The sequence below is a fragment of the Erpetoichthys calabaricus genome, chromosome 5 (assembly GCF_900747795.2).
Source record: "Erpetoichthys calabaricus chromosome 5, fErpCal1.3, whole genome shotgun sequence".
Lineage (NCBI taxonomy): Eukaryota > Metazoa > Chordata > Cladistia > Polypteriformes > Polypteridae > Erpetoichthys > Erpetoichthys calabaricus.
In genome coordinates, this window is record NC_041398.2 from 62397424 (window position 1) to 62423741 (window position 26318).

Sequence of the window (26318 nt, forward strand, 5' to 3'; positions counted from 1 at the left end):
TTAAATGGATTTCATTTTAACAAAATTTAAATTTCAGTATAACAAACATTTTTTCAACCAAAAATGGCAACTGAAGGTGATAATGCAATACAAAAAATATCTTAATGTCGTGCTCACACTTTCGGTGAGCCTCGGGAAACCTGCAACAGGCTGTCTCTTTAATGATAGACCAAAAGAAAGTGACACTCTGTTACGAAATTTCCCGTCTTGGCCAGTCTCATGTGCGGATATTGTACTGTTTGAGTGTTATAGAGCTTCTCAAAATTTTCCTTGCAATGAACAAAAAAAGTGAAAAGTGGTGTCAGTTTACGCCGAAAGAAAAATGAATGATCTGGGAAAAGTTGATTCTGAAATAAAGGAAAATGAGGTGGCAAAAGCATTCAGAATCGCACCTTCAACACCGTGAACAATTTTGAAGGATTGAAAAAAAAAATAGAAGACAAAGTTAAAGATCGGGCGAGGGACCTGAACGAAAAAAAATGCATTTATATTTTTCTATAAAAAGAAAAACTTACATCTAACGTCTCATTTTCAAATAAAATTTTTTTTGCAGTTTAAGAAGCACTGTTTTTTTTTTATTTTCAGATTTTCAGAGTTTGTTGCACTAGAGACAAAAAGGTGAGTCCAGGTTGGGTGTTAAATGTTCTAAACATTGTGCAACAAGCATGTTACATGGTAAGACACAATAGAACAGCTATAAAGATGTCTTGCCCTGCTGCCATCAGAGATGGCGAACTTCCGACGACCTCAGCCACAGTATTATGTGCATTTTCCTCATATTCGTTATAACAAAGTTTCCATTATAACGATTATTTTTATGATCCCATGAATTTCATTACAACAGGATTCTACCTGTATTATATTAAAAAGTTACTGTGAGATTACTTTACAGTACTAATCTATATTAATAGTCCTCCTTTTTATTTTTGCTTTTTTGAATAGGCTGATGGAGTGGTCTTTATGTAAGAGTTGGTGACCAAGATGAAATGTAAACAAGAAGGAGAGGATAAAAACAGTTCCAGATTACCAAGGTGGGGATTCTGTGGATTTCCACTTCTGACTATCTGACATTAGATATGTAATGGGTTTGTGTAACAGAGTCAACAATTCTAGCCATGAAAACATTGCCTTAATCCTCCTTGGAATTAGCATGGGTGGGGGTGGAGTCCAGTGTAAGCTTAACGCTTTTTATGTATTTAGATCCTAAACTAAGCAGATCTTCATGAGTATCCGTATTTATTCAGTTATGTTTCTTCTACAATCTTTCATGGTTACTTGGTGACCACCAATGTGCTCACCCACTAGACACTCGTCACACTGATGTAGTTGACTGATTTCAAAAGCAGCGTTCCTGCTTAAAATACAAAAATGCTCAAGCATATGTAAAATTAGTTCTACAGCCCTTTGATTGGAAAATGTTGGGGTCTTAGGCAAGTTTTTTTATCAGAAAGCGTTGTGTGTTTTTTGGTTTTTGACATGGAGGTATGCATAGTATAGTATAGCGTCCACAGCTGTAGTAATTAGAAAAAGACTCTTAATTTTTGATTTATGTGGTCATTTTAATCAAATCATACAAGTGAGCGAACATCATTCTAACACTCTGGCTAGGCACCAGTAAGGGGTGGCATTTAAACTCCATTTTACGGTTCGCTTTGCCTTTCCAAATATGTAGAGCCATCATTATAGACAAGTTAGTTATGACTGTACCACCCAATTAATCCCTAAACAGTCTTTGAAGGGGCTAGTTTATATTTTGGATCAGCAGATGAGTTTCACTCTTCCAAACTTGGAGCCAGCTGCTGCTTCCTGATGGTCAGGAGAAAATCTCAGTCTTGCTTATAAGGTCCTGATGGGATAATTATATAAGAATATTCAAACTAGCCAATGGGGCAAAACATTTAATTGTATGCTACATGCTCTGTGGAAAAAACTTGTATTTAATCTACCAATGTAATGAAGTGTGCATATAGAAGACAGGAAAGTTACATTTAACAGACAGGAACAATTCAGGTGTTTGGGCTATATAAGAACAAAAACAAAATGCCCATCCCACCCCAACTGAGATGACTATTTAAACAGAAACACAATAAGAGAGGTAGAAACAAATCTATGAGTGAACTGGCACATGCACATACCACTCAAGAGTGCAAATCAAAGTAGGGGGAGATGCAATAAAAATGAGGAAAAGTTGAAAGGAGAAACTGACTAATGGAGCAACTCCTTACCTGTTCTTTACTAACGGAGCAGCATGAAGCCAGTTGTGGATATCAGAGCCAGAAGATTTGTTGATTTGGGAGGCAGAAAGTTCAAGGATGATAAGAGTATAAAATGAAGACTTCCAGATGGCAGGAGAGACAAAGGCAGGAGATTTCCTGTGAGAGGCTAAAAGTAATATAGGTGCAGTGGTTGCAGCCATTTAATCCCTCCGCTGGGAGAAAGGGAAAGTGAGGAAATTGAAGAAAGGTGTAGGAGGAGAGGAACTTGTGGGGACAAAGGAATGGGGAAAGAAAGAATCGTAGCATTCAGCCACATAGCACCAGAGAACCACAGCTGGGGAACTTTCCCAGCACATGTGGAGAAAACTGTCAGGGACTTCAAGAGGACAAAGATGACATAGGGGATCTAATTCTAGTCCCTTCAGATAATGTCTGTGGAGAGTAGGGTACAGTCCTTGAACAAATTTAAATTGTGTGTGCTGGTGATAAGGATTTTTGGAACAATTTTTGATATTTAGAAAGATGGGGAACAGTCTTAGCCAAGTAGACATTATTGGTAGAGTTTTGAAGGACGCTTTGTGGAGGATAGAATAGAGACCAGTCTTAGCCAAGTAGACATTATTGGTAGAGTTTTGAAGGACGCTTTGTGGAGGATAGAATAGAGACCAGATACTGGTTTGGACTTACGAGAAAGGCATGAAGCAAGTGAGTACAGATGATGCATTGGAAGAGGGAAAGATAGGGCAATTTCAAATGTCCTGAACATAGACCTCAGCTGCAAATAGAAAAAATAGGAGGTGGATGGGATAGGATACCTAAATCAAAGAGAAAGGAAAAGGAATGCTTTCAGCCCTGACTCATTAAATATATACCCTAGTACAGATAGATCAGACTGACACCAAGGGGAGGAGGAAAATGGACAGCCTATTATATTTAGGGCAGAATTACGAGATAAAAGAGTGTGGATGTGCCATCTTGGCAGAGGACCCATCAACTATTCAACACTTTTCCACATCTGAAGGGTGTAAGACACAATTGGTCCAACAACAGGAGAAAAGGACTTTATTTAATTTGAAAGAAATGGAAATTAAGTTAAGCTATGGAGGGAAATGGAAGGAGGATATTGGGGAGGGCAGACTGAAGAATGTAATTAATACCAGTAACGGAAGAAGTGTCTTTTGGGTTTATTATGAATATAGTAGAGTAGTGTGACTCACAAAAGAACAGATGTCAGCCAGAGACAATTAATCTGTTAAGCAACTTCACCCGAGGGCTGCTGTTTATGAAAGTTAAACAGCGTGTGTGATGGACATCAAGGAGCACCTGTGACGATGCGGGTTCGCTGCATGCTCCCATCGTCCGTCCGGGAGCTCTTGAACCCAACACCATTGGTAATGTCACAGATGAGCTCGCAGTGAGGCACAACAATGGAGCAAGGAGATGGTGCACAAAAGTGTCAAGTGCTTTTATTATAAATCATTAAAACAAAACAATGTGTCCAAATAATTAGTGCAGTGCCTTCAAAGTCATTACATAAATAATCCAGTAAAAACAGAAGTGAAGAGTGGAGGTTAAAATCCATTAGAAAAAATCTTTAAAACAACGAGGTTAAAGTAACGGCTGGAAGCTATCCTTTTAACAATCCGGTACATCCTTCTACTACTGCTGGTGGCTCCCCTGCTTCTCCCAAACAGGCCCCGCAACAGGGGAGTCACCCCAGCTGCAGCTGACCTGCTCTGCCTGCTTCGGCTGATCGGATCACCTCACAGAGTCCTGGCTCCGTTAGGCTCTTCCAAACAGCGACTTGGGTTCCACAGCGACCAGGGTGCCCACGCTGGGGAATGCACATCCCAAGTCCCAACTCCCGCGGCCTTATGCGGAAAGTCATCCGCCTTCTGGTCAATCCCGCTCTTCAAAATAAACTCGGCAGGAGCGACCACTACTTCTGCTCCTCGGGTGTTGGCCAAACACCCAAGCTCCCTGCTTAGCTGCACTCGCTTGCACTTCTGCACCAGCTTTCTCCTCCTGCTGCGGATGCTGCTGTTTTCTGCCATCTTTCTTCCTCCATACTCCTGCAACCTCCGTTTCTTTCTTTCATCTTTTTTCCCCCCAGCCGACTCACACTTCTATTTTGAAGAGGAAGTGGCAGCTGTAGCAAATAAGCAGCCCCAGGAACAATCACGGATGCGGACGGTTTCTCACTTGTGCACTTAGGTGAGAAACGCCCACATCACGAATTCCTCTGGAACCGCTTAAGCCACACTACCACCATGCCCCCTCGCTAAGCTGCGAGTACGGTGATTATTTATTTAAAACCGGCCTTTTGACATGAGCTGTGGACCCGCTATACCACAGCACCATTTATGTAACTCAAGTATTATATGCTCTGGATACCTAGTGGGACCTGGTCCTCACCTTCATACCAGACCTCGAAGTCTAATAACATTCACTGTGTGCTATGGACACTAAGGGGCACAATTTTTTAAAAAAAAAAGACAAAAAAAAAAAAGTAAGTTTGGGACTTCTCACTGCTGTTAGATACATAGAGAGATAGAACTGTATTATATATGTAGATAGAACTTAATAATATATATACAGACATGCACAATTATCTGAAAACACACCAGCATGACAAAGAAGGAAGAAACATTTAAAAAGACAAAAGAAAACGTCTGACTTGGCAGTCACAGTGAGGCATTATACAGGCATATTGCTGGTGGTATAAAGAAGCCCCCACAGTGTTTCTTCACACACTTTTGCTGAATAATTTGTTGGATGAAAGTACTTGGGTTGGTATGTTAAAGAGAGGATGTGTAGCATTGTTCATAATGGCACTCAGTTTTATTTTAATTCTCTCCTTTGCTACTACCTCCAGGGTGTCCATAGTCTGTCCTTTTAATTAGCTTATTAATTTGGTGAGCCTCTCGTGAAGTGATTTTATCAGCCAAGCTCACCACAGTGGTGGAAACTGCATCATCACAGAGCTGTAGAAAATATGAAGGATGTCACTTTCCACATTAAAGGAGTGCAGTCCCTTAAGGGAAAAGAGCCTGCTGTCCAATCTAACATTGATGTGGACCCACAAGTATTAACTATTCTATGAATAGTGACCGGACATAGAGGCTGTTTGGTGTGGTGAAAGTCAATAAACAATTCCTTGGTTTGGCTGATGTTAAGGTACAAACAGTTCTTTTTGCACAGAGAGACAAACTTATCCCCCTTTCCAATACACACCATAAGTGCTGGATCATCTGAGAATTTCTACAAGTGGCATGACCTGGTGTTACTTTTATTGTCTGAGGTGAACAGAGGGAAGAGAAAAGCAGACACTGTTCCTTGTGGTACTCCATTATTGCTCACACCTGTATCCGAAACACAGTTTTGAGTCTCGCAAACTGCAGTCTGCCTGACAGATAGTCCATTATCCAGGACATTATAGGCTCATCCACCTGTATATTTCTGAGTTTTACAGGGATGGTTGGATGATACTGAAAGCACTGGATAAATCCAAAAAACAATCCTCACAGTGCTGCCAGCTTTGTCCAAGTGAGATAAGACTTGTGGAGCAAATTCATACAGTAATTTCATCCGACAGGCAAACTGCAGTGGGTAAACTAGCAAGAGTAGACATTGCCATCTAGTTCCACAGTCCGCTTTGGCAACTGTACATATTGAAAGTCCGTGATATTATCCAGTTTCATTATAACGGAATCCTTGTTATAACAAACTATTTTTTCAGCCTGTTAGAACATTCAAATGGAATTTGATCTGTATATTTTATGTATTACTTATCCACCTTGCAGTTAGGAGGCCAGGGTTCGCATCCTGGGTCCTCGCTTCAGATACTCTGTTTTACTCCCACTGTCCAAAGACCATGCAGGTTGGGTGATTTAGCAATGCAATTTTGTCTGGCCCTACTGTGTGTTTGATGCATGAATGTGTGTGTTCACCCTGCGATGGACTGATACCCTGTCCAGGGTCTGTTCCTGTCTTGCACCCTGTGCTAGCTGGGATAGACTACAGCACCCCCCAGCAGCCCTGGTCTTGATTAAGCCAGTTAGAAAATGACATTGCTTTATCCAATGCAGTTTCTTGTGATGGCAGTGGAAAATCAATATTCTCATGTTTTCTTTTTGTAGTATGACAATGCGTGGTATTACAGTATAGTGCCACTCCGCTTTGCCCTGGGGGACGGCGAAAAGGAGAATGGAGTCAGAGTCTTATCATGTAGTCACCTGGCACTTATAATGACATAATTGCTGTTACAATGAATATTGTAAACCATTTGTAAAATGAGAGTTCAGCTAGTTACCTTACCAGCTAGCTATCACATACAGCACCATCAGGAATTATCTTCCAATGCTACCTTGCCTCAGAAAAAAAAAAAAATGGGGGAAAAAAAAATAATAATCATGCATTGACCCAGGCCACCAAGCCATAGCATTTGGCAGTCTCACCTTGCTGTCACAGGTGACATTTTATTTACTGTCACTGCTAACGGTTGCAGCTTCATTATGTTAGGAAAACTAGGCACTTTTGCAATTTGCCTTTTTATGTTAGCGTGTATACCCATACCATATGGAAACTGAATATAGCATCTTGTCAGTCAGTTTATGGCTTTCGGCAGAGCAGGCGTGATGAAGCTGAAGCATGGCTGAGATTTTCCTGACCTTTTGGTCAATATCCTCTGGTATGTGCCTGTTGACAAAAGTCAACCATTGTTAAAACCTGGATATGAATCGGTCTTTCTGCTAGCTTCAGCAGCACCAAACAAGCCATGTTGAGTCAAACCATTAGGCTATGACTGCACTACTACGTAGAGCATGGTATTTACAGCTTTCTATATGCAACAAGTGAATCATACCTATGTTTTTACTTAATTCAATTATTGATAACAAGTGGTTACAGTGGTTAATAATCCTGAAAAGTGACAACAGGAAACCTATATAAACCAAGGAAAACCTAAGTTCTTCACTACAAATGTTCAGCATTGGTCCTTCTAAATGGCAGCTACCATAGAGTGTATGTGATTTTCATCATTTTATAGGTTTATTATGCTTGTCTCATCAACACACATTGTAATAATGGCTCAGTGATATGAATTATTTTACATGTGAGATATCATTTAGCTGGCTCGGCTGTGTTTCCTTCCTTTATCAAAGGTGTCATTTTCCCATTTTCTTTAAAACATTGTATATGAAATGGGTTAGAGTTTCCATAAATGTATGCATTTTCTGTCATAAAGTTTACTTTAATAAATGACAGCTTTTGCTTGTAAATTTGCATATTCACATTGCAGGCCTGTTTATGTGCGTATGCAAGTTTATAAATCTGACCCCCAGAGAGTGCTGACATAATTAGGTAATCGGCAATTGTAAATAATACACTCTCATTACTTTTGAATGCTTGAAAGCCAATCTGGAAGACTTCATTTAACTTATTAAAGTCTAGATACTGTAAGTTTGCAACTACAGAGCAGCAGTTTTTGTATAAAAGGAAGGTTAGAACAGGAGTGATGATTAGCCATTACTGCAGGATCAAGATTCAAGTTTTCAGGATTAGTTTCATAGCAAACCTAAATAAACTCTTGAGTACTTTCTCAGAAGTCATTGTTTTAATATTTGAAGGTAAAAACATGCTTCAAAGCAAGTTGTCAAGAGAGTGGTTGAAAAAGGAGCCAGAGAACTAGAAACAAAGATCATCCTGGAAATTGTGTAAGTTAATTTGGTTTTGGCAACCTCGGAAAAACAGAAAAAAGCCATGAAAATGGCAGATTAAGTGAAACATGGAGCAACAGTCCTGTGATTTGGCTTAATATTTTAATGTAGTATGGAAAGATACCTCATTTGCCTTACATCCGTGGTGGCATTAACATTTTTTAGGAATTGCCTTATTTCCAGAATGCTGCTAAATCTACAATGCAGATTAAAGTAGTTTAGAAGCAGAATCTAAAGTCTGCACTCCAATGGGACTCAATTGCTTGTGACGTGGGGCTGATTTTCAGAATTGCGGGCGAGAAGTTGACACCTGTGTGAGCGGGAGCTAGGGTCTGGGAAATTTAAAACATATATTCATTTGCCTAAGCAGATAGGACATTTGCATATATTGTCTTGCACGCAGCCTTCTCAAGATTGCAGAGCTCGGAAACAACATTTAAAAGAAAAGTGCAAGACTGCAAAACTCAGTAAAGGGAAGTCTGACGGAAACTAACTACTGTTTGCTTGCTGAAATAATTGTGCTAACTTACACTGGACACAAGTCAGGCAACTCAGGTTTAAAGCACAACACGTGTGCAGTAGTGAAGAATCAAAATAAACTAACATTCTTGCCAAACTTGTCAAAAGTAACAACTGCTAAAAGTAAAGCACTGGATAAATGTGCAGATTTTATTTGCAGGGATATAATGCTTTTCGACACAGTGTCTGGGGTCAGTGTGTGACATGGCAGTCAGAATTGGAAAGTTTGAAGTTTAAAGAAATACTGCCCCATCCAATGACTGTATTGTGGCACCTAGTAGGAAAATCCCAAAAACTGCAGCAATTTCATGACTGGCTGCATCAACAAAAAGATACTCACATAGGAACACAATGTATGTTTGCTTCTGTTTAGATCCTGTCAATTGTCTTTATTAAAAAAAAATACAACTGTGGTCACTTTTCTGAAACCATTCAAAGATGTGACGACTGATTTTGAATCAGATATTTATGCTGTCTGAAAGAACATGTCAACAGACTGTTCATCACCAACTTCTAACCATATGTTCTACAAAGTAGGAGCATTTCTCAGCCCAAAGCTTCTTTTATTTTTTGTAATCAATTTTTATGACAGAATATAATCAATAAACAGAAAACATACAATGGAACCCAAAAATGTCTTTTATTTAAGAGGAACGCTTTATAATAATTCATAATAATCATGCCTTAATGCAACCGCACTAAATCAATGTGTGTGCGCAGTGAAATTCATTGTTAGTACCGCCCTCTTTCCTCACAGAGCTACCGAGTAGGCAAGGAGATACCTTGTATATTGACAGTGCTTTGCTTGGTGAAATTATGCTTGTGTTGATAAGCATAAAGTACTGTGAGCCATGGAGTGTTTGTTAACAGTAATATGCCGTCGAGAAAAGATATGTTTTAAGCAAAACCTGTGTGCAGCTTGTACGTAGACAGCGTCTACCTTCTGTGTCTGTTCCTCATTTTCTGGAATTAATATTTAACATGGCTCATACTTTATTTTCATATGGAATAGTAAGCGGTTACTTACTTACAAAGCTTTAACAGGACATGTTGCTAACACTGCTCTTTTATGTTCGTTTCTGCAAAAAGACATGCAGACTTACACTCAGAAATTATTATTTAAGTCCCATCGGAAGGTCTGTAATGAATACTGATGAAGCAGACATGTTGCAAAAAAGTAAAAAGGATAACTGGGTCAAAGAGGGGAAAGCTTCAGCCACCTTCTTGTACACAATCATTTTAAACAGGCTTATCAACCATACATAACTTTTTTTTCACCCGAATGGAAGCAATTGGCAGGCAGGAGTGGGACAAAACTGTTACAGTGTGGATGGGAATGGGACAAATGAGGTCAAGTGTATGTGGGGGTGGGCAGGTGTGGGATGGAGTACTGTAGGAGTGGGTGGGCCTGGGTTTAAAAATCAGTCCCATGCAGACATCTGTTCTAAAAGTAATGCTAGCTGTGAATGTTGACATTTTAATTAAAACGGCACTACAAGTAAACTGCATCACAACTATATAATAAGTACAGCCTTAGCGCTAAACCCTAAAATACATCATAGTTTGAATTGATAGTGAATTAATTTCACACTTGATAGATATGTGTCACCCACAAACACAGCTAAATACGTGGTGCTTAATTATTATTGTTATGTGATTTGTTTTCCTGTTTAGGCTGCACTTTAAGTTGTTTTGGTGTTGTGTATGCTGTCCAGTCTAGTATTTTATGCAGGTGCTGAAAAATCTAACCCAGATCTACACATAGTTGTAAATTAATTAATCATAAACTCGTATAATCAATTTAGATTTCCTGATCCTGTAGAACTGTATGTTATTTAAACAAAAATTACACTCGTCCTTGGTTGTGGCCAAATTGATGTTATTTGCATCCGCTCCAAATTTCTGTGTGGTGAGTTTGTTTAGTTATCAGTGCAAATTCTAAGGTTTCCCTCCTTTTCCTAAAAACATTTTGTAACATTTGGTTCATTGGCAACTCTAAATTGGACTGTGATGAGTGAGTGGGTGCCTAATAACTGCTTCCCCAAATTGAGCTGCTTCTTGCATTTTGCTTATTATTCGTTCCCCTGCTTACCTGTTCCCCTGCTTGCTTGTACTGGAAGAAATTGGTGGAGATAAAGAAAATCAATGCAAATATAAATATACAGTAGCAATAACACAATCTCCCCTGCGCAGATGATCCTTAATATGCAAGGCAAATACAACTGTCCTCATATACACCTGTCAGAAGGTGTCTCCTCTTCTTTGTGTAATAATATTGATACAGCATTGTATGTTTAACTGGAGTTTATTTGACTCTACAGTTTTGAACAGATATTTGCTCATTATACAAAAAATATTTTGTTGCATTATATTGTTCTTACATTTACTGTTAATTCAATAAGATGATTACCATTATCTTTTAAAGGTATTTCCCTGCTTCTGAGTAAGAGTTTCTTTTGCTAAATTTCTGTGAAAAAAGAGAAAAAAATCAACTTACCTACTGTATTCTGTCTCTTCCTCTGAGCCTGTGCTAACTACAAAACACTCAAGATACAATCCTGTTATAAACTGGGTGTTAATCCATCAGAGAGCACCATCACATACACACAGCAAAGCACTTGTAGAGTTATCTGAAAACAACAGTATGTGTGCTTTTGAACTCTAAGAAGAAATTTGATCATTCAGATGATAGCATTTAAACACCTGGGGAACTTGCAATCAAGGTTCTTCATTTACTGTGAAGAAATAAACAAATCACTCATTTAAAAACATCTAGTTACATCGTGCAGTACATTTTGAGTTTGAATAATAGGTCTTAACTAAAAATAGCTTTCACATTTAGCAGCCCTTAACTGAGTGAGCCTATTCCAAAGTGCCAGTACTATCAGTACTCACATCTCCAAAAGCAAATGTGCCTGGAACAGTGTAGCAACAGTTCTGAAAAAAAAGTAACTGCCACACTTGTGCCATGGTCTGAATTCAGCAGATCATGTAGCTATTTGGAGCAGGGGACAAAGTGCAAGATATCAAAGGCTGAAATAAATAAAACTTAAAGGAAATTTACCTTGAGTTCATTTGGCTGCGTAGTTCTATGGGGACAATCAAGCAACTTTTAGCACTTGGGTGCTTGCCGTACAGTAAGAATTAAAATTAATAAAAAAGAAAATAATAAAGTTATCAATACATTGATGATGTGGCAGACGACCAGAGACTTTGCCCCACCGGGACACCTGGATCAGGGAAGGACTGGGAAAGGGGAAATATCTCCCCTGGGTGCAAGAGGGCAGCCCCCCCTTGATTTCCATCAAGGGCCACGGATACGGAGCTGGGAAGCTCAACCCTGTGGGGGTTCGTGTCCCAACCAAGGGGCTGCCTGGATGGTTCCTGAGCTCTGGAGGACAGCACTTCCGCCACACCAGGAAGTGCTGCTGCTCCAGGAACTGTGTACGCCCGGTGTGCTTCCAGGTGCAAGGGCAGCACTTCCGCCACACCAGGAAGTGCTGCTAGAAGACCATCACTGAGCACCTGGAGCACATCCGGGGCATGATAAAAGGGGCCGCCTCACTCCCTTTGAGGAGCTGGAGTCGGGAGGAGGAAGATGGAGCTTGCGAGAGAGGAGTGGAGGCGGCCAGAAGAGAGAAAGGACTGAGGAATAGTGTGAGCGTGGGTGGAACGAAATTGTAAATATTATTGTAAATAAACCCGTGTGTTTTGGACACCAGTGTCGTGTCTGTCTGTGGCCGGGCTATCTGTTACAATGATTAAAATAGCAATTCACTTATAATAATCAATTCTAAAATGTAATTGCTATTATACTCTTATTAAAATAAAACAAATATGACCTTGGCTTATATTCCGTCAACATCATTTTACAGCCATATAAGCACTTATTTTACTGACATTATGTTTGGTTCCAGATTTTTGACAAAGAAGTTATTGCTGACTAGTGTTTTTCAGAAGATACCATAGAACTGTCATGATGTGCCCATAAGCTGTGCCTGCTATCTTATTTCCATTTTATAAGTTTTATACTACGAAAATTTACCAGAATTATTAAAAGCATTTTAAAATGCCACACTCTATGAACTCGTTTTGCTCTAGTTTCTGCAAAGTGACAAGCAGATGCTTTTCCTATTTACCAGCTCCTCTACACTACAGTTTTTCTTATTTCAATGTAAAGTAGATGTGAGTCTCAGTCTCACCAAAATGAAAAGAGCACCTGTCAGTCTTCCCAGAATTTGATATTGTACATTTAAAAGAGAATACTGGATAATTAAGTAATTGTGTAGCATAAATTTATTTTAAAGATTAAACATTCTTCTTCTGTAATTTGTTAGTTTTCCCCCGTCTTCAAAGTAAATCTTTCATTTACACCCACGAGACACCTGTAATATGTTTTTACAAACCCATTTCAACCATTCTAAGGCAATACTTCTACACACACTTATAAAAAATGCATTTTAGCCACAACATTCATAAATCAATGTAGTATTTCACTGTTTATTAACTATGAGACTCCAGTTCATTGTTGCATGGGCTGTGGCCTTTCTTGGCAGGATTAGCCCAGAGCTCGGTGTTGGTTCATTACAGGACATTTTAACGTTCTGATGACACATTTACACTCAGACCCACTCCCATTTAATTCACAAATTTGTATTTCACTAACCATAAGATATATCTGTAATTCACTATCTACAAGGAGTTAAGAAGACCATAATAGTTGTATAATGTAAAAAAAACAAAAAGTAGAAGCTTTAGAAAGATTACAATAATGATGAATGGCAACTTGGCATTTCAGTAAACACCTGAGTTAGTGCACAGTGTTTTTCCTTCAAATTTTTATCAGTTTTCATTTATTTATTTTTGATCTGTGCAAGCCATTTTTTTCAATAGATTTTCTGGGTTTTCTATGAGGTCATTAATTTAAAAACAATTACAATTAGTCTCTGCACATCATACTGGGAATTGTGCATGGGGAGGAAGGTACAGGCCATCCTTGACAATAGCAGTCAACCTCTCCACAACATTTTGGCAGGTCAGTGAAGTAAACGTAGCAGTTGTCTTCCCTCACTGTGCTGCAAAATGGAACGCTTTAGAAAATCATTTGTTCCTACTGCTGTGAGATTTTATAACTCCATTGTCAACACTACCTTCTGATACTGTAACAATTGACCATTTGTACTTTTTACTGTTTATTTTATGTATGTATTGTGGACACCCCTGTAGCATATGTTCCGGGGGAGCAAGGATGGGAGACCTGTGCCTTGGACTCCCGCAGGGCTTTATGGGGGTTGGAGTTTGGTGCAGCCCGGTTGGGTTCCGCAGGCGCCCCCAGGGGGTGCTGCAGCGGGAGTTGCTGGGCCATTCTGGGCAGTTGTTTTGCCACACCCGGAAGTTCAGCCAGGTGTCGCCAATCAAGCACCTGGAGCACTTCTGGGTGCCTGATAAAAGGAGCCAGCAACCACTACTCAACAGCCTGAGTCGGGAGGAGGACGAAGCTAGGAGGAGAAGCGGTGGTGCCTAAGGAGAGTATTGTATTGCATTGTGTTGTGGTGCTTTGTGCACTTGGGACTGTGTTGTGGCTGGGGGACACGGGGAAGATGAAAAAATACAAGCAATTTATTGATTTTACATGTGCCTCCATGTGCAACTGTGTCAGGTCAGGCACCTATATAGCGCCTTTTTTTTACAGTATGTATGTATGCTTTGTTCTCCTTACCTGTTCTAATTAATTGTAGCAATTATTTCCTGATGTGCTTAAGCTACTGGACACCTGAATTTCCATGAGAGGATGAATAAAGTGTCTGTCTGTCTTTCTATCTATCTATCTTTGAGTAAGGTTAACTGAACAATGCTACAGATGTCCTTTGCAGTGGTGTGTGGGTGGTTCTTTGATATCTGACCATTTTTTTATTGTAAGTGAAAATTCCCATTCCCCTGTCTTACTTCAGGTGATGCTCCAGCCTCTTGCGACCTTACACTTTAAGGAAGCAGATTTGAAAGCAGAGCAAAGGAATGGTGGAATTCCAAAATGCTTTCTACTCTCTTTATATAGAGAAATTGGTGAACCAAAAATTTTAATGGATTAAGAGACATAATATGACTTGCCCAGTTAATGAAATGGGCACAGAGTAGAGAATAAAGCTATTTTGTAAAATTAAAGAAATATGGCAAGTGAACAAGAGTATGAATCCAAGAAACAATGACTTATGAGGATCAAAATCCTACAGTTTTTGAAATTTTTAACAAAGAATTGCTTAGCAGCAAATGTTAGTTGAGTATTTCTTTTCATGCTGTGTTCTGTGTTTGCTTTCTTTCTACAGATTTGTATCCAACACTAATGAGGTTAAGACAAACCACTCTAAATGCAGTGTGGAATAGAAAGCCATATGAAGTGCCAAATAAAAACATGCCAAGGGCCATGGTTTTATACAGAGGTATATTCAGGTATGTGCCCATTAATATTTGAGCATGTATAAGCTGAGGCTCATTTATGTACACTAGGGTCTCTTGTATGTTTTGCCTCTTACAGAAGAATTGAAGCCAAATGATATCCTGCCTTCAAGATGCTTGTGCTACCTTTGTACAAAAATAACTTAAAAACCTCCCAAACTAAGGTGCATGCAATATATGATTGCAGTGGGGATCACTGTTATTGGTAAACTACTGCAGCTTAATATTGCAAGGATTTTTTTGTAATAAATGGGGTAAGAAATGAATGGTCGAATTGTAACATACCATTCATTTTCTGAATACTTTGATTCCAGGTCACAATTGCAGGGAATTACTGTATTACTTGTTATAGGTAGAATGTAAAGATGGGTAAAGTTATACTCATAATAGGGTCAAGTTAGAATCTTCTGTCATGTTAAACTAGATATTTTTTAAATGTTTGAGGAAGCTGGAGAGGATAAACCCCATCAGACATAAGGTGAACATCCAAGCTCCACATCAACGGGTGGACTGAGATTCAGTCCCAGTTTTTTGAAACTAAATATTTTGCTCCATGCTGCCTAACATAAACATGCTTGGTTGCAATAATGTAATTTAATGACTAGTAAATGTATTTATGTGAAAATACATTAAACATAAATTAAAAAATATAATTTAAGCTTTTCAGATCAGAGTCAATTTCTGGTTGCAAAGTCTTCCACAAGGAATGATCTAATCTGTGTGGTGGCAGTACTTAAGTAAACCATATAAAAACTACTTTTTAACATGAATGGTTTATTACCTGATAATTTGAAAAGGTCTCAAACAAGATCTTTTTACATGCTTGAAATTATAGAAGTTTATTCTTTATATTTTCATAATGAACAGGAACCTGCATTGTCATGAGTTATTTAAAAGGTATTCAACACAGTATGTCTGGGTGTGATATAGTTTCATATAGCTAATAATGTCAGGGAGTTCCTGTTTATAGAATATGGTGTGTTTGTGGTTTGGTTTTCTTTTTTTATGTGTGCATTGAGTTTTTATCACAGAAGTCCATGAAACAGTAATATAATAAATCTGAACACCAAAACCAAGAAGTTAATGGCAAAATGAAAAAAAAATCAATCACCACCCTAAATACAAAAACTTTAAATTTTGAACAGGAAAAAAGAACTTCTAATGTATAAAGTAAACAAACTACTTTGGCTTATTAAGAAACGGATAATAATTTAAACAATCATTGTGTATATACAATCATGGCCGAAATTTTTCCCAGAAAATTGTTGCAATTACAAATGTTTTGGTATACACATGTTTATTTCCTTAATGTGCATTGGAACAACACAAAAAAAACAGAGAAAAAAAAGCCAAATCTGACATCATTTCACATAAAACTCAAAAACTGGGCTGGACAAAATTATTGGCACCCTCTACGTAATATTTGGTTGCATGCCCTTTGGAAAAAATAACTGAAATCAAGCGCTTCCTATAACCATCAACAAGCTTGTTACACCTCTCAACTGGAATTTCCGACCAGTCTTCTTTTGCAAACTGCTCAAGGTCTCTCAGATTTGAAGGGCGCCTTCTCCCAACAGCAATTTTGAGATCTCTCCATAAGTGTTCAATCGGATTTAGATCCGGACTCATTGCTGGCCACTTCAGAACTCTCCAGCGCTTTGTCTTCAACCATTTCTGAGTGCTTTTAGAGGTATGTTTGGGGTCATTGTCCTGCTGGAACACCCATGACCTCTGACACAGACCCAGCTTTCTGACACTGGGCCCTACATTGCGCCCCAATATCTTTTGGTAGTCTTCAGATTTCGTGATGCCTTGCACACAGTCAAGGCATCCAGTGCCAGTGGCAGCAAAACATCCCCAAAACATCTTAGAACCTCCACCATGTTTGACTGTAGGTACTGTGTTCTTTTCTTCATAGGCCTCATTCCGTTTTCTGTAAACAGTAGAATGATGAGCTTTACCAAAAAGCTCTACCTTGGTCTCATCTGTCCACAAGATGTTCGCCCAGAAGGATTTTGACTTCCTCAAGTACATTTTGGCAAACTCCAGTCTGGCTTTTTTATGTTTCTGTGTCAGCAGTGGGGTTCTCCTTGCTCTCCTGCCATAGCGTTTCATTTCGTTCAGATGTCGACGGATAGTTCGAGCTGACACTGTTGCACCCTGAGTCTACAGAACAGCTTGAATATGTTTTGAAGTTGATTGGGGTTGTTTATCCACCATTCGGACTATCCTTCGTTGCAGTCTTTTATCAATTTTTCTCTTCCGTCCACGTCCAGGGAGATTAGCTACAGTGCCATGTGTTGTGAACTTCTTGATTATGTTGCGCACAGTGGACAAAGGAACATGAAGATCTCTGGAGATGGATTTGTAGCCTTGAGATTGTTGATATTTTTCCACAATTTTTGTTCTCAAGCCCTCAGACAATTCTCTGCTCTTCTTTCTGTTCTCCATGCTTAGTGTGGCACACTCAGACACACAACAGAAAGGTTGAGTCAACTTTTCTCCATTTTAACTGGCTTCGGGTGTGATTGCTATATTGCCAGCACCTGTTTCTTGCCACAGGTGAGTTCAAACGAGCATCATATGCTTGAAATAAAACGATTTACCCACAATTTTGAAAGGGTGCCAATAATTTTGTCCGGCCCATTTTTGGAGTTCTCTGTGACATGATGTCAGATTTGGCTTTTTTTCTCTGTTTTTTTGTGTTGTTCCAATGCACATAAAGGAAATAAACATGTATATACAAAAACATTTGTAATTACAACATTTTCTGGGAAAATTCCAGGGGTGCCGATATTTTCGGGCATGACTGTATATGCGACAGAGTGTACAATCTTATATGAGATGTTACACAACTCTGTTAAAGCACTCTGACAGATAATTTTACATACCTGATGCAGTTTATCTGCACTTTTCATCTAGTGCCATCCAAAACATTTTGTATCCTTTGACAACATCCCTAAAACAAATCTCTTTACGAACTGAGTTTTTTTTTTTCTAGCTTTGGTTTGTTTTGTGCTTGGGCTATTCTCCAATTTGTTGACTGCCAGGCCTGATAGGTGCATCTCAATAAATTAACTTTTGATGATATTCTAATTTATTTCAGTAATTCAATTCAAAAAGTGAAACTCGTATATTATATAGATTCATTACACACAGAGTGATATATTTCGAGTGTTTGTTTCTTTTCATTTTGCTGATTATGGCTTACAGGTAGTGAAAACTCAAAATTCAGTATCTCAGAAATTCGAATATTACATAAGACCAATAAAAAAAAAAAATTTAATACAGAAATGTTGGCCTATAGAAAAGTATGTCCATGTTCTCACTCAATACTTGATCGGGGCTCCTTTTGCATGAATTACTGCATCAGTGCGACATGGCATGGAGGCAATCAGCCTGTGGCACTGCTGAGGTGTTAAGGAAGCCCAGGATGCTTTGATAGCAGCCTTCAGCTTGTCTGCATTGTTGGGTGTGGTGTCTCTCACCTTCCTCTTGACAATACCCCATAGATTCTCCATGGGGTTTAGGTCATGCGAGTTTGTTGGCCAATCAAGCACAGTGATACCATGGTCATTAAACCAGGTATCAGTAGTTTTGGCAGTGTGGGCAGGTGCCAAGTCCTACTGGAAAATGAAATCAGCATCTCCATAAAGCTTGTCAGCAGAGGGAAGCATGAAGTGCAGTAAAATTTCCTGGTAGACAGCTGTGCTGACTTTGGACTTGGTAAAACACTGTGGACCAACACCAGCAGATGACATGGCTCCCCAAATCATTACTGACTGTGGAAACTTCACACTGGACCTTAAGCAACTTGGATTCAGTACCTCTCTACTCTTCCTCCAGTCTGTGGGGCTTTGATTTCCAAATCAAATGCAAAATTTACTTTCATCTGAAAAGAGGAATTTGGACCACTGAGCAGCAGTCCAACCCGGTTTCTCCTTAGCCTAGGTAAGACGCTTCAGATGTTGTCTCTGGTTCAGGAGTGTCCCGGATATGTGTGTGTGTGGTGGCTCTTGAAGCACTGACTCCATCCAGCTGCAGTCCACTCCTTGTGAATCTCCCCCAAATTCTTGAATGGGCTGTGCTTCACAATCCTCAAAAGGCTGTAATTATCCCTATTGCTTGTGTACCTTTTTCTGCCACATTTTTCCCTTCCACTCAACTTTACATTAATATGCTTGGATACAGCACTCTGTGAACAACCAGCTTCTTTAGCAATGACCTTTTGTGGCTTACTCTCCAATGACTGTCTTCTGGACAACTGTCAAGTCAGCAGTCTTCCCCATGATTGTGTGGCCTACTGAACCAGACTGAGAGACCATTTAAAGACCCAGGACATCTTTGCAGGTGTTTTTGGTTAATTAGCTGAGTGGAGTGGGACACCATGAGTCTACAATATTGAACTTTTTCACAATATTCTAATTTTCTGAGTTACTGAATTTTGGGTTTTCATTAGCTATAAGCCATAATCAGCAAAATGAAAAGAAATAAACACTGAAATATATCACTCTGATTATAATGAATCTATATAATTTAGGAGTTTCACATTTTTAATTGAATTACTGAAATAAATTAACTTTGGCTGGCACAGTGGTAGCGCTGCTGCCTCGTAGTAAGGAGACCCGGGTTTGCTTCCCGGGTCCTCCCTGCATGGAGTTTGCACGTTCTCCTCGTGTCTGCGTGGGTTTTCTCCGGGTGCTCCGATTTCCTCCCACAGTCGAAAAACATGGAGGTTAGGTGCATTGGCAATCCTAAATTGTCCCTAGTGTGTGCTTGGTGTGTGAGCGTGTGTGCCCTGTGGTGGGCTGGTGCCCTGCCCGGGGTTTGTTCCTGCCTTGCGCCCTGTGCTGGCTGGGATTGGCTCCAGCGGACCCCCGTGACACTGTGTTAGGATATAGCGGGTTGGACGATGACTGATTAACTTTTCAATGATATTCTAATTTATTGAGATGCACCTGTGTGTATGTGTATATATATATATATATATATATATATATATATATATATATATATATATATATATATGTATATGTATATATATATATATATATATATGTATGTATGTATGTGTGTATGTCTATATATGTATATATACTGTATATATATATGTATGTCTATATACTGTATATATGTATGTCTATATACTGTATATGTATATATACTGTATATATGTATGTCTATATGTATATATACTGTATATATATGTATGTCTATATATGTATATGTGTATATATACTGTATATATGTATGTCTATATATGTATATGTGTATATACTGTATATATATATATGTATGTCTTTATATGTATATATACTGTATATATATGTCTATATATGTATATATACTGTATATATGTATGTATGTCTATATATGTATATATATGTGTGTATATATATATATATATATATATGTATATGTATGTATATGTATATGTATGTATATGTATATATTAATGTGTGTATATATATATTTACATATATATATATATGTATATATATATATATATGTATATTTTATCCTGATACCTTGCTGTTGTAACAAGTACACAGTGTGATCCAATGACTCAGTTATATGCAAATCTTTTTACACACTACATGTTCAAATAAATTGAAACCGGGTTGGGATAAATGAGGAAAAAGCTCTGAATGGTGTGAAGAGAAGACACTACGGAGAGTGAGATAAAGCAGCTATGGCAATTTGGTAACAATGCAAGGAAGAAACCCCTGTGTCTTCAAGAGCAAAGAAATGTTTTCAGGTGCTGTGCTGTATAGCTGTTTCATGAGGATCACCTTCAGTTTAGGGATGCTACCTGCTATAGTTACAAATCAATAATAAAATTTGAAAAATTTTATATCAACTACATTGTCATGTTATTAGCTTAACAATAAAAAGCTGTTTACAGACACCAATGCTATGAAGATGTGGTATGAACTTTTATTTTCCATGAATGTGGTCATGCATATAGCCCACAAATATTACCATGAAGACATCCACAGCCATAGGGGCAAGTGCAAAGATATACAGTATATCCATATCTTATGGATGCCATGCTTTTATAAAGATTACTGTGGGGAAACTGGCAATTTAAGAGCTGAAGTATAGGGTTTGTTCCACAGCTGTGGAAACTGTAAATATTTGGCATTAGCAGTTGGAATAATTTTGTATTTTATTAACCTAATGTGATTATGAAGGATGACAAAAAGCTTCAGATTATCATAATCTAATTATTAATTTTAAAACTTAATATTATGGAAAAGAATAATTACTACATGAGCTGTCTATTTATATCAAAGTGCTCTCAACATTCAAAAGTCACAACAGTAACATTACAGAGAAGAAATGTAATTTGTTTAAGTTTCTCTTACACCGTCCAAATGCATTCTTTATTGCTTCACAGCTTGCAAAGTCAGGAAAATGGAATAGAACGGTTCTGCATGTGAGTCTATCTACTGGAGCACATCACTTGTACTGCTTCTGAACAAAAATTCATCAACTAGCACAAGTGCTAGATAAATTCAGTCCTGTACATGTCTCTGCTCTTGAGTCTGATTTTAAGAAACATCTCTTAGAAACCCATTTTTGGGCAAATTTTAAAAAATCTGCAAAAGTGGGCTATATGTATTTACAGTATTTCTGTATTTATTGTAAGAAAATATTCTATAATGAAGGGTTATCACTGTAAAAAACCAGAAAATGTTCTAGAAATTCCTTTCTCCTGAGTTCAATATGGATTTTTGACAAAAAACATTGCAAGTAACATCATATTGGTGGCATAGGTTTCTTCACTAGTATGGCGCATACAGTATATTTAGACAAAGCCGTTTTCATTTGTTTAAAGTGGTTACATAAGGTTTGTTTTTAAATTATGTAAATGTTTTTAAATTTAGTGAAATTTTTTTTGTTTTATTTGTTCATTTGTCATGTCTCTGGGGATAAAACTAAGCACATATTTTATTTATGACTAAATGAAAAAATCTTTCACAAATATTCCAACATAAATTAGTTCAACAATGCTCATACTGTTATGATATCTGATTTTTTTGTTTGTTACATCAGTCCAGGAATTTATTTTTTTAAACCTTTTTTTAAAATCAATTTTTTTAAACATGTTACCAAAAATATGTAAAATAGAGTAGAATTATACAAAAAAAATAATTTGGTTTCTATTTTTAGGATTGGAATTGTCTTCACAGTTTTCATCATCACTCTGCGTTGGTTTATTCTCTACAAAGCTCCCAGTGAATCCAGACCATGGGAGCAGAACAGCATTGATCCGAACTATGTCGAGGTTGGAAGACTTTCTTTTTAATCTTCAAATATGTATTATATATAAAATATACATAAAAAATCCCTGGTTACTTATTTTTGGGTGGGGTATTCCTATAAGAATTAATTTGGGAAACAGTTGTTAGTTCAAGAACAATCTTAAAATGAAATTAGTGAAGTACTTAGAAATACAACTAACAAGATTGTGTCTTGTTTTAGACATTCACTACATGTAACAAAATAATCCAGACATTGTGTGTAGGGGTTAGGAGTTAGTTAGGAGATTAATATTCATACTTTCCTCCAATCCAAAAAAAAAGTTTTTTGTTTTTTTTGTGGTAATTGGTTGTTGCAAGGCATGATCTGAGGATTGTTTCATTGACAAGACCTGCTCTGAACTTGAAGCCAGTACCCAGTAGGCATTTTGAGATTAGATAGTCTTTTGAGATATCCATAACTTTTTCTTACCATTTGAGCTGAGCAGTGAACTGTTTTTAATCATTTTCTTAACTCATGTACTGTATGTCAAAGATGGTTGGAGCCCTAAAAGACTTTGGGACGATTTAGAGTAAATGGATATATTTAAAAAAATATGCATGTACTTGTGGTTAACGTTCATCACCTCTGCCAGGAGTAATTGAAGTTACAGATTTGTAGTCATTTGTACATTTTACTTGTACTATATGTCTCCAATGGGCTAGTGACAGTACAAAACCACCTATGAAGCAAGTGACTGTTTAAATGTATCAAAGAAGCAGCTGGAATCAAGCCATTTAATATGTTTTCTTTCTTTATCAGCAATATGCAGGAATCTGCAGTGGAATGCCAAGTTATCAAAGGTCAATTCACCATTGCCAGTCCACAATGGCACTGCACTTAATCTTCTTAAGACGTTTCACATTTAATTTGCTTCTGCAACAGCATAGCTTAAAAATGTACTCAAAACTATCTTACCTGTCAGCATTTACAGTATAAACAATGTGACATTATACTGATGTATTGTGTGCAGTTTATGTATCATTTAATTTAAATAATATTGTCAACTTGTTTATATAACAATGTTAACTATTTTTGTTTTGAAACCTGCTGTTTGCAAAATCATTTAGAAATTCATTGTAATGGTTAATGACAAAGGGCAAAAAAAATTAATTCCTAGTATCCCTGTTTCAGTTTGGTTCTCATTTTGTTTGTCTATGTTTCATTTAATACATTACAGATTAAGAGCATGGAAAAAATGTACAGTATTCAGTCAGAGCCTACAGAGTGTGTACACTCCAAAAATCCATTGGCAGTATGCTATTATATTATCTATTCCTAAATTAGAATAGCTTTTTCTGTAGTACTCAATTTACATATCTTCTTTTCCTGTTTTTTATAATTATAGTTGTTATAATATTTTTTACAGATTGTCCAAAAGTTTGTATCTAAAGTCTTGCAGCAGGAGTGCATTCCATCTTCAGTTAGAAAAAACATGTCAGTCTTGTTTTCTGGAAAATACAAACCTTACATCCTTCCTTTTCTGACAAAGGATACGATTCTTAATGACACAATATTCCAGTACTTTCCACCTTTTGGATTTAATAATCTTCAACATAAACTGGAAGAGATTTTAAGTCTTTTTCCTGATTTACCGAAAAATAAAGTCACAGTGGAACCCTGTAAACGTTGTGTTGTGGTAGGAAGTGGCGGAATTCTACGTGGATTAGAGCTTGGTCATCTGCTGGATCAATTTGATGTGATAATCAGGTAAGCCTTTTATGCTTATCTTGCTAGCATTCTTATAGCCAGTGAATTTGTTTACCATTATAATATGTTGAGAAATTGAATTGTTAATTATGTACAATTTGGGGGGGGGGGGGGGGGGGGCGGAATATAACAGGCTATTTACAGTTGGGCATTAAAAATTGTTTTGTAGTGTTTCAGTATTTCAAAGGTATCTTGTCCAGAGATGCTGTGATTGATATTTAACCCACAGTGGTCTTTACCTTTCTTTCTCTTATATATAAAATGTTCTTTCAGTGTTATAAACAAGGTTGAGAATTTTTTCCTGTGAAATTTACTTTATTATAAAATGTATTTTTCGTATTGGGTTTGCATTACTGTATATTTTTAAGAGTCTTTCTTTCTTTCTTTCTTTCTTTCTTTCTTTCTTTCTTTCTTTCTTTCTTTCTTTCTTGTTAAAATCACATTCCTAGTTTTCTGCAGATGGTGTAATAGCATTTTATATTTCATGATATGTCCAGATATGTGTGAGACATTGCTATATGCAAACTAAAGTATTGTTCAGAATATAGTAACAGATGTCAATTTTAAAGGAAAAAAGAACATTTTATTTTAAAAATACCATAGCATTTCCTAAACATGCTTAATCCTGAGCAGAGTTGTGGGGGAGCCTGTCCCACCAAGCATAAGGCAGGAATAATCTCTACACAGGGTTACAGTCCATTGCAGAATGAACACACACACACTTATACTAGGGCCAGTTCAGCAACACCAATTCACCTAACCTGCGTGTGTTTAGACATTGTGAGGAAACCGGGGCACGCTGAAGATCATGCAAACTCCATGCAGGGAGGACCCAGGACACAAACCTTGGTCCTCTTACTTCAGAACAGCAGTACTACCACTCTCCCAGCCTACTTTGAAAGTCACACTCTTAAATCAGCAGAATATCTTAAGTACTCTTTTAAAATAAGAATGAAATGGTTTAGAAATATATTATGTGCAAAAGGAATTTGTGAAGAAAGAAGAATAATGATTTGAAAAGATATTGTGACTAATCCACACAGCAATTCTGTGTTAACTTGATCTACATTTAGTCAGTCTACTTCTCCTGGTACCGGTTCATGTGTTGGGGAGAGTATTGAGCACATGACAGAAATCAGCCTTGGACTTTTCACCAACATTTCACAGGTCACATTCATAGTCACACCTAATTTTAGAGTCAACAGTCAACATAACAAGAGCACCTTGGTAAAGTCCATGAACGTGAATAAAACATGCAAACTGTAAACAGTGAGCAGCTTCAAGTTTTAGACCAGATAACAAAGTCTTCAAATGCACATGAATGTTACACCCTGCCCTTTCTTTGATTGTATCAATTTTACTCCCACAGAATCCTGTTTTTGTATAGGGCTATGTTTTCAAGTAGTTTGGAGGCTACATGTTTTAAGTAACTGTGCATTAGTCACAATCACTGCATTGCAGATACCACAAGCAATAAAACAAAAATATAAATAAGAAAAACATAAAAAGATGTATATGTAGCATCTAGAAGTTTAAGCCTACATTTGAATATATTTGGATATTTACTTTTTTTAATATAAATATTGAAACCTTTATTTTTTAGTTAATTCCACAGCGATAATGTATAGTATATACCATACTGGTAATATTTACTACAGTGTAGAGTATATATATATGTTGCTGTCATGGTTAAAGTTTTTAATTATACAAATAAAATATTAATTTTGTCTGGTTTGTGACAGCATGACATAGTATAAAGACCCGCTTGCACTTATGCATATTCCTTTTTCAAATTCTTTGAACTGCTTTGTATTAGTGTTCTGTCTTATGACCGCATATGAATTAAGTGGTGACTGTGAACTCATTACAAGCATAATTAAGGCAGTGCTGACTGTCTGCTCCCAACTGCTGGTAGAAAGCATTTTTGCAAGTAGTAAATGTCGTGTTCAGTTTTGGTGAGCCACAAACATTACTGCAGTACAGCAAGATGTTTATCTGAGCCTAGCTTTATGTTACAGACCTTACTGATGCAAATAGATTAACTGGGATATACAAATTTGAAAGGAATATTGAAAATAAAAAAAACACATTTATGTTTATTGTTTAATTTGGAAAAATGTACTTTCTTAAAATAATAATATTACCAAAATATTTTAAAAATTAATTAAAACAACATAATTCTTTAACAATATGATTAAATAAAAAGAAAAGGCAAATTGTGTCTAATTCTAACACATTTGTTGCCAGAAACCACTCCCAAAGTGGTAAGAGCTAATTTATAACTAGGCAATGGCAAATATGTCAAGGCAATAGTGTGAACTAAAGCTGTGTTCTTCTGTCAAGATGAAAGCATATTGGCTTCACTTTCTATATTGGCGGTAGAGAACAGCATTGTGCA

The 26318-nt window shown here is 37.4% G+C and overlaps 1 protein-coding gene across 1 annotated transcript in view; it reads left to right on the forward strand.

Annotated features, from left to right (window-relative positions):
• st3gal5 (ST3 beta-galactoside alpha-2,3-sialyltransferase 5) overlaps nt 1-26318 on the forward strand; it is an 87369-nt gene that overhangs the window by 37535 nt on the left and 23516 nt on the right. The window contains exons 2-5 of the mRNA XM_028801581.2: nt 943-1031; nt 14776-14899; nt 22082-22196; nt 23580-23920. Of these exons, the coding sequence (XP_028657414.1) occupies nt 14793-14899; nt 22082-22196; nt 23580-23920 (563 nt within the window). The 5' untranslated portion in view covers nt 943-1031; nt 14776-14792. The remainder of the gene's footprint in view (nt 1-942; nt 1032-14775; nt 14900-22081; nt 22197-23579; nt 23921-26318) is intronic.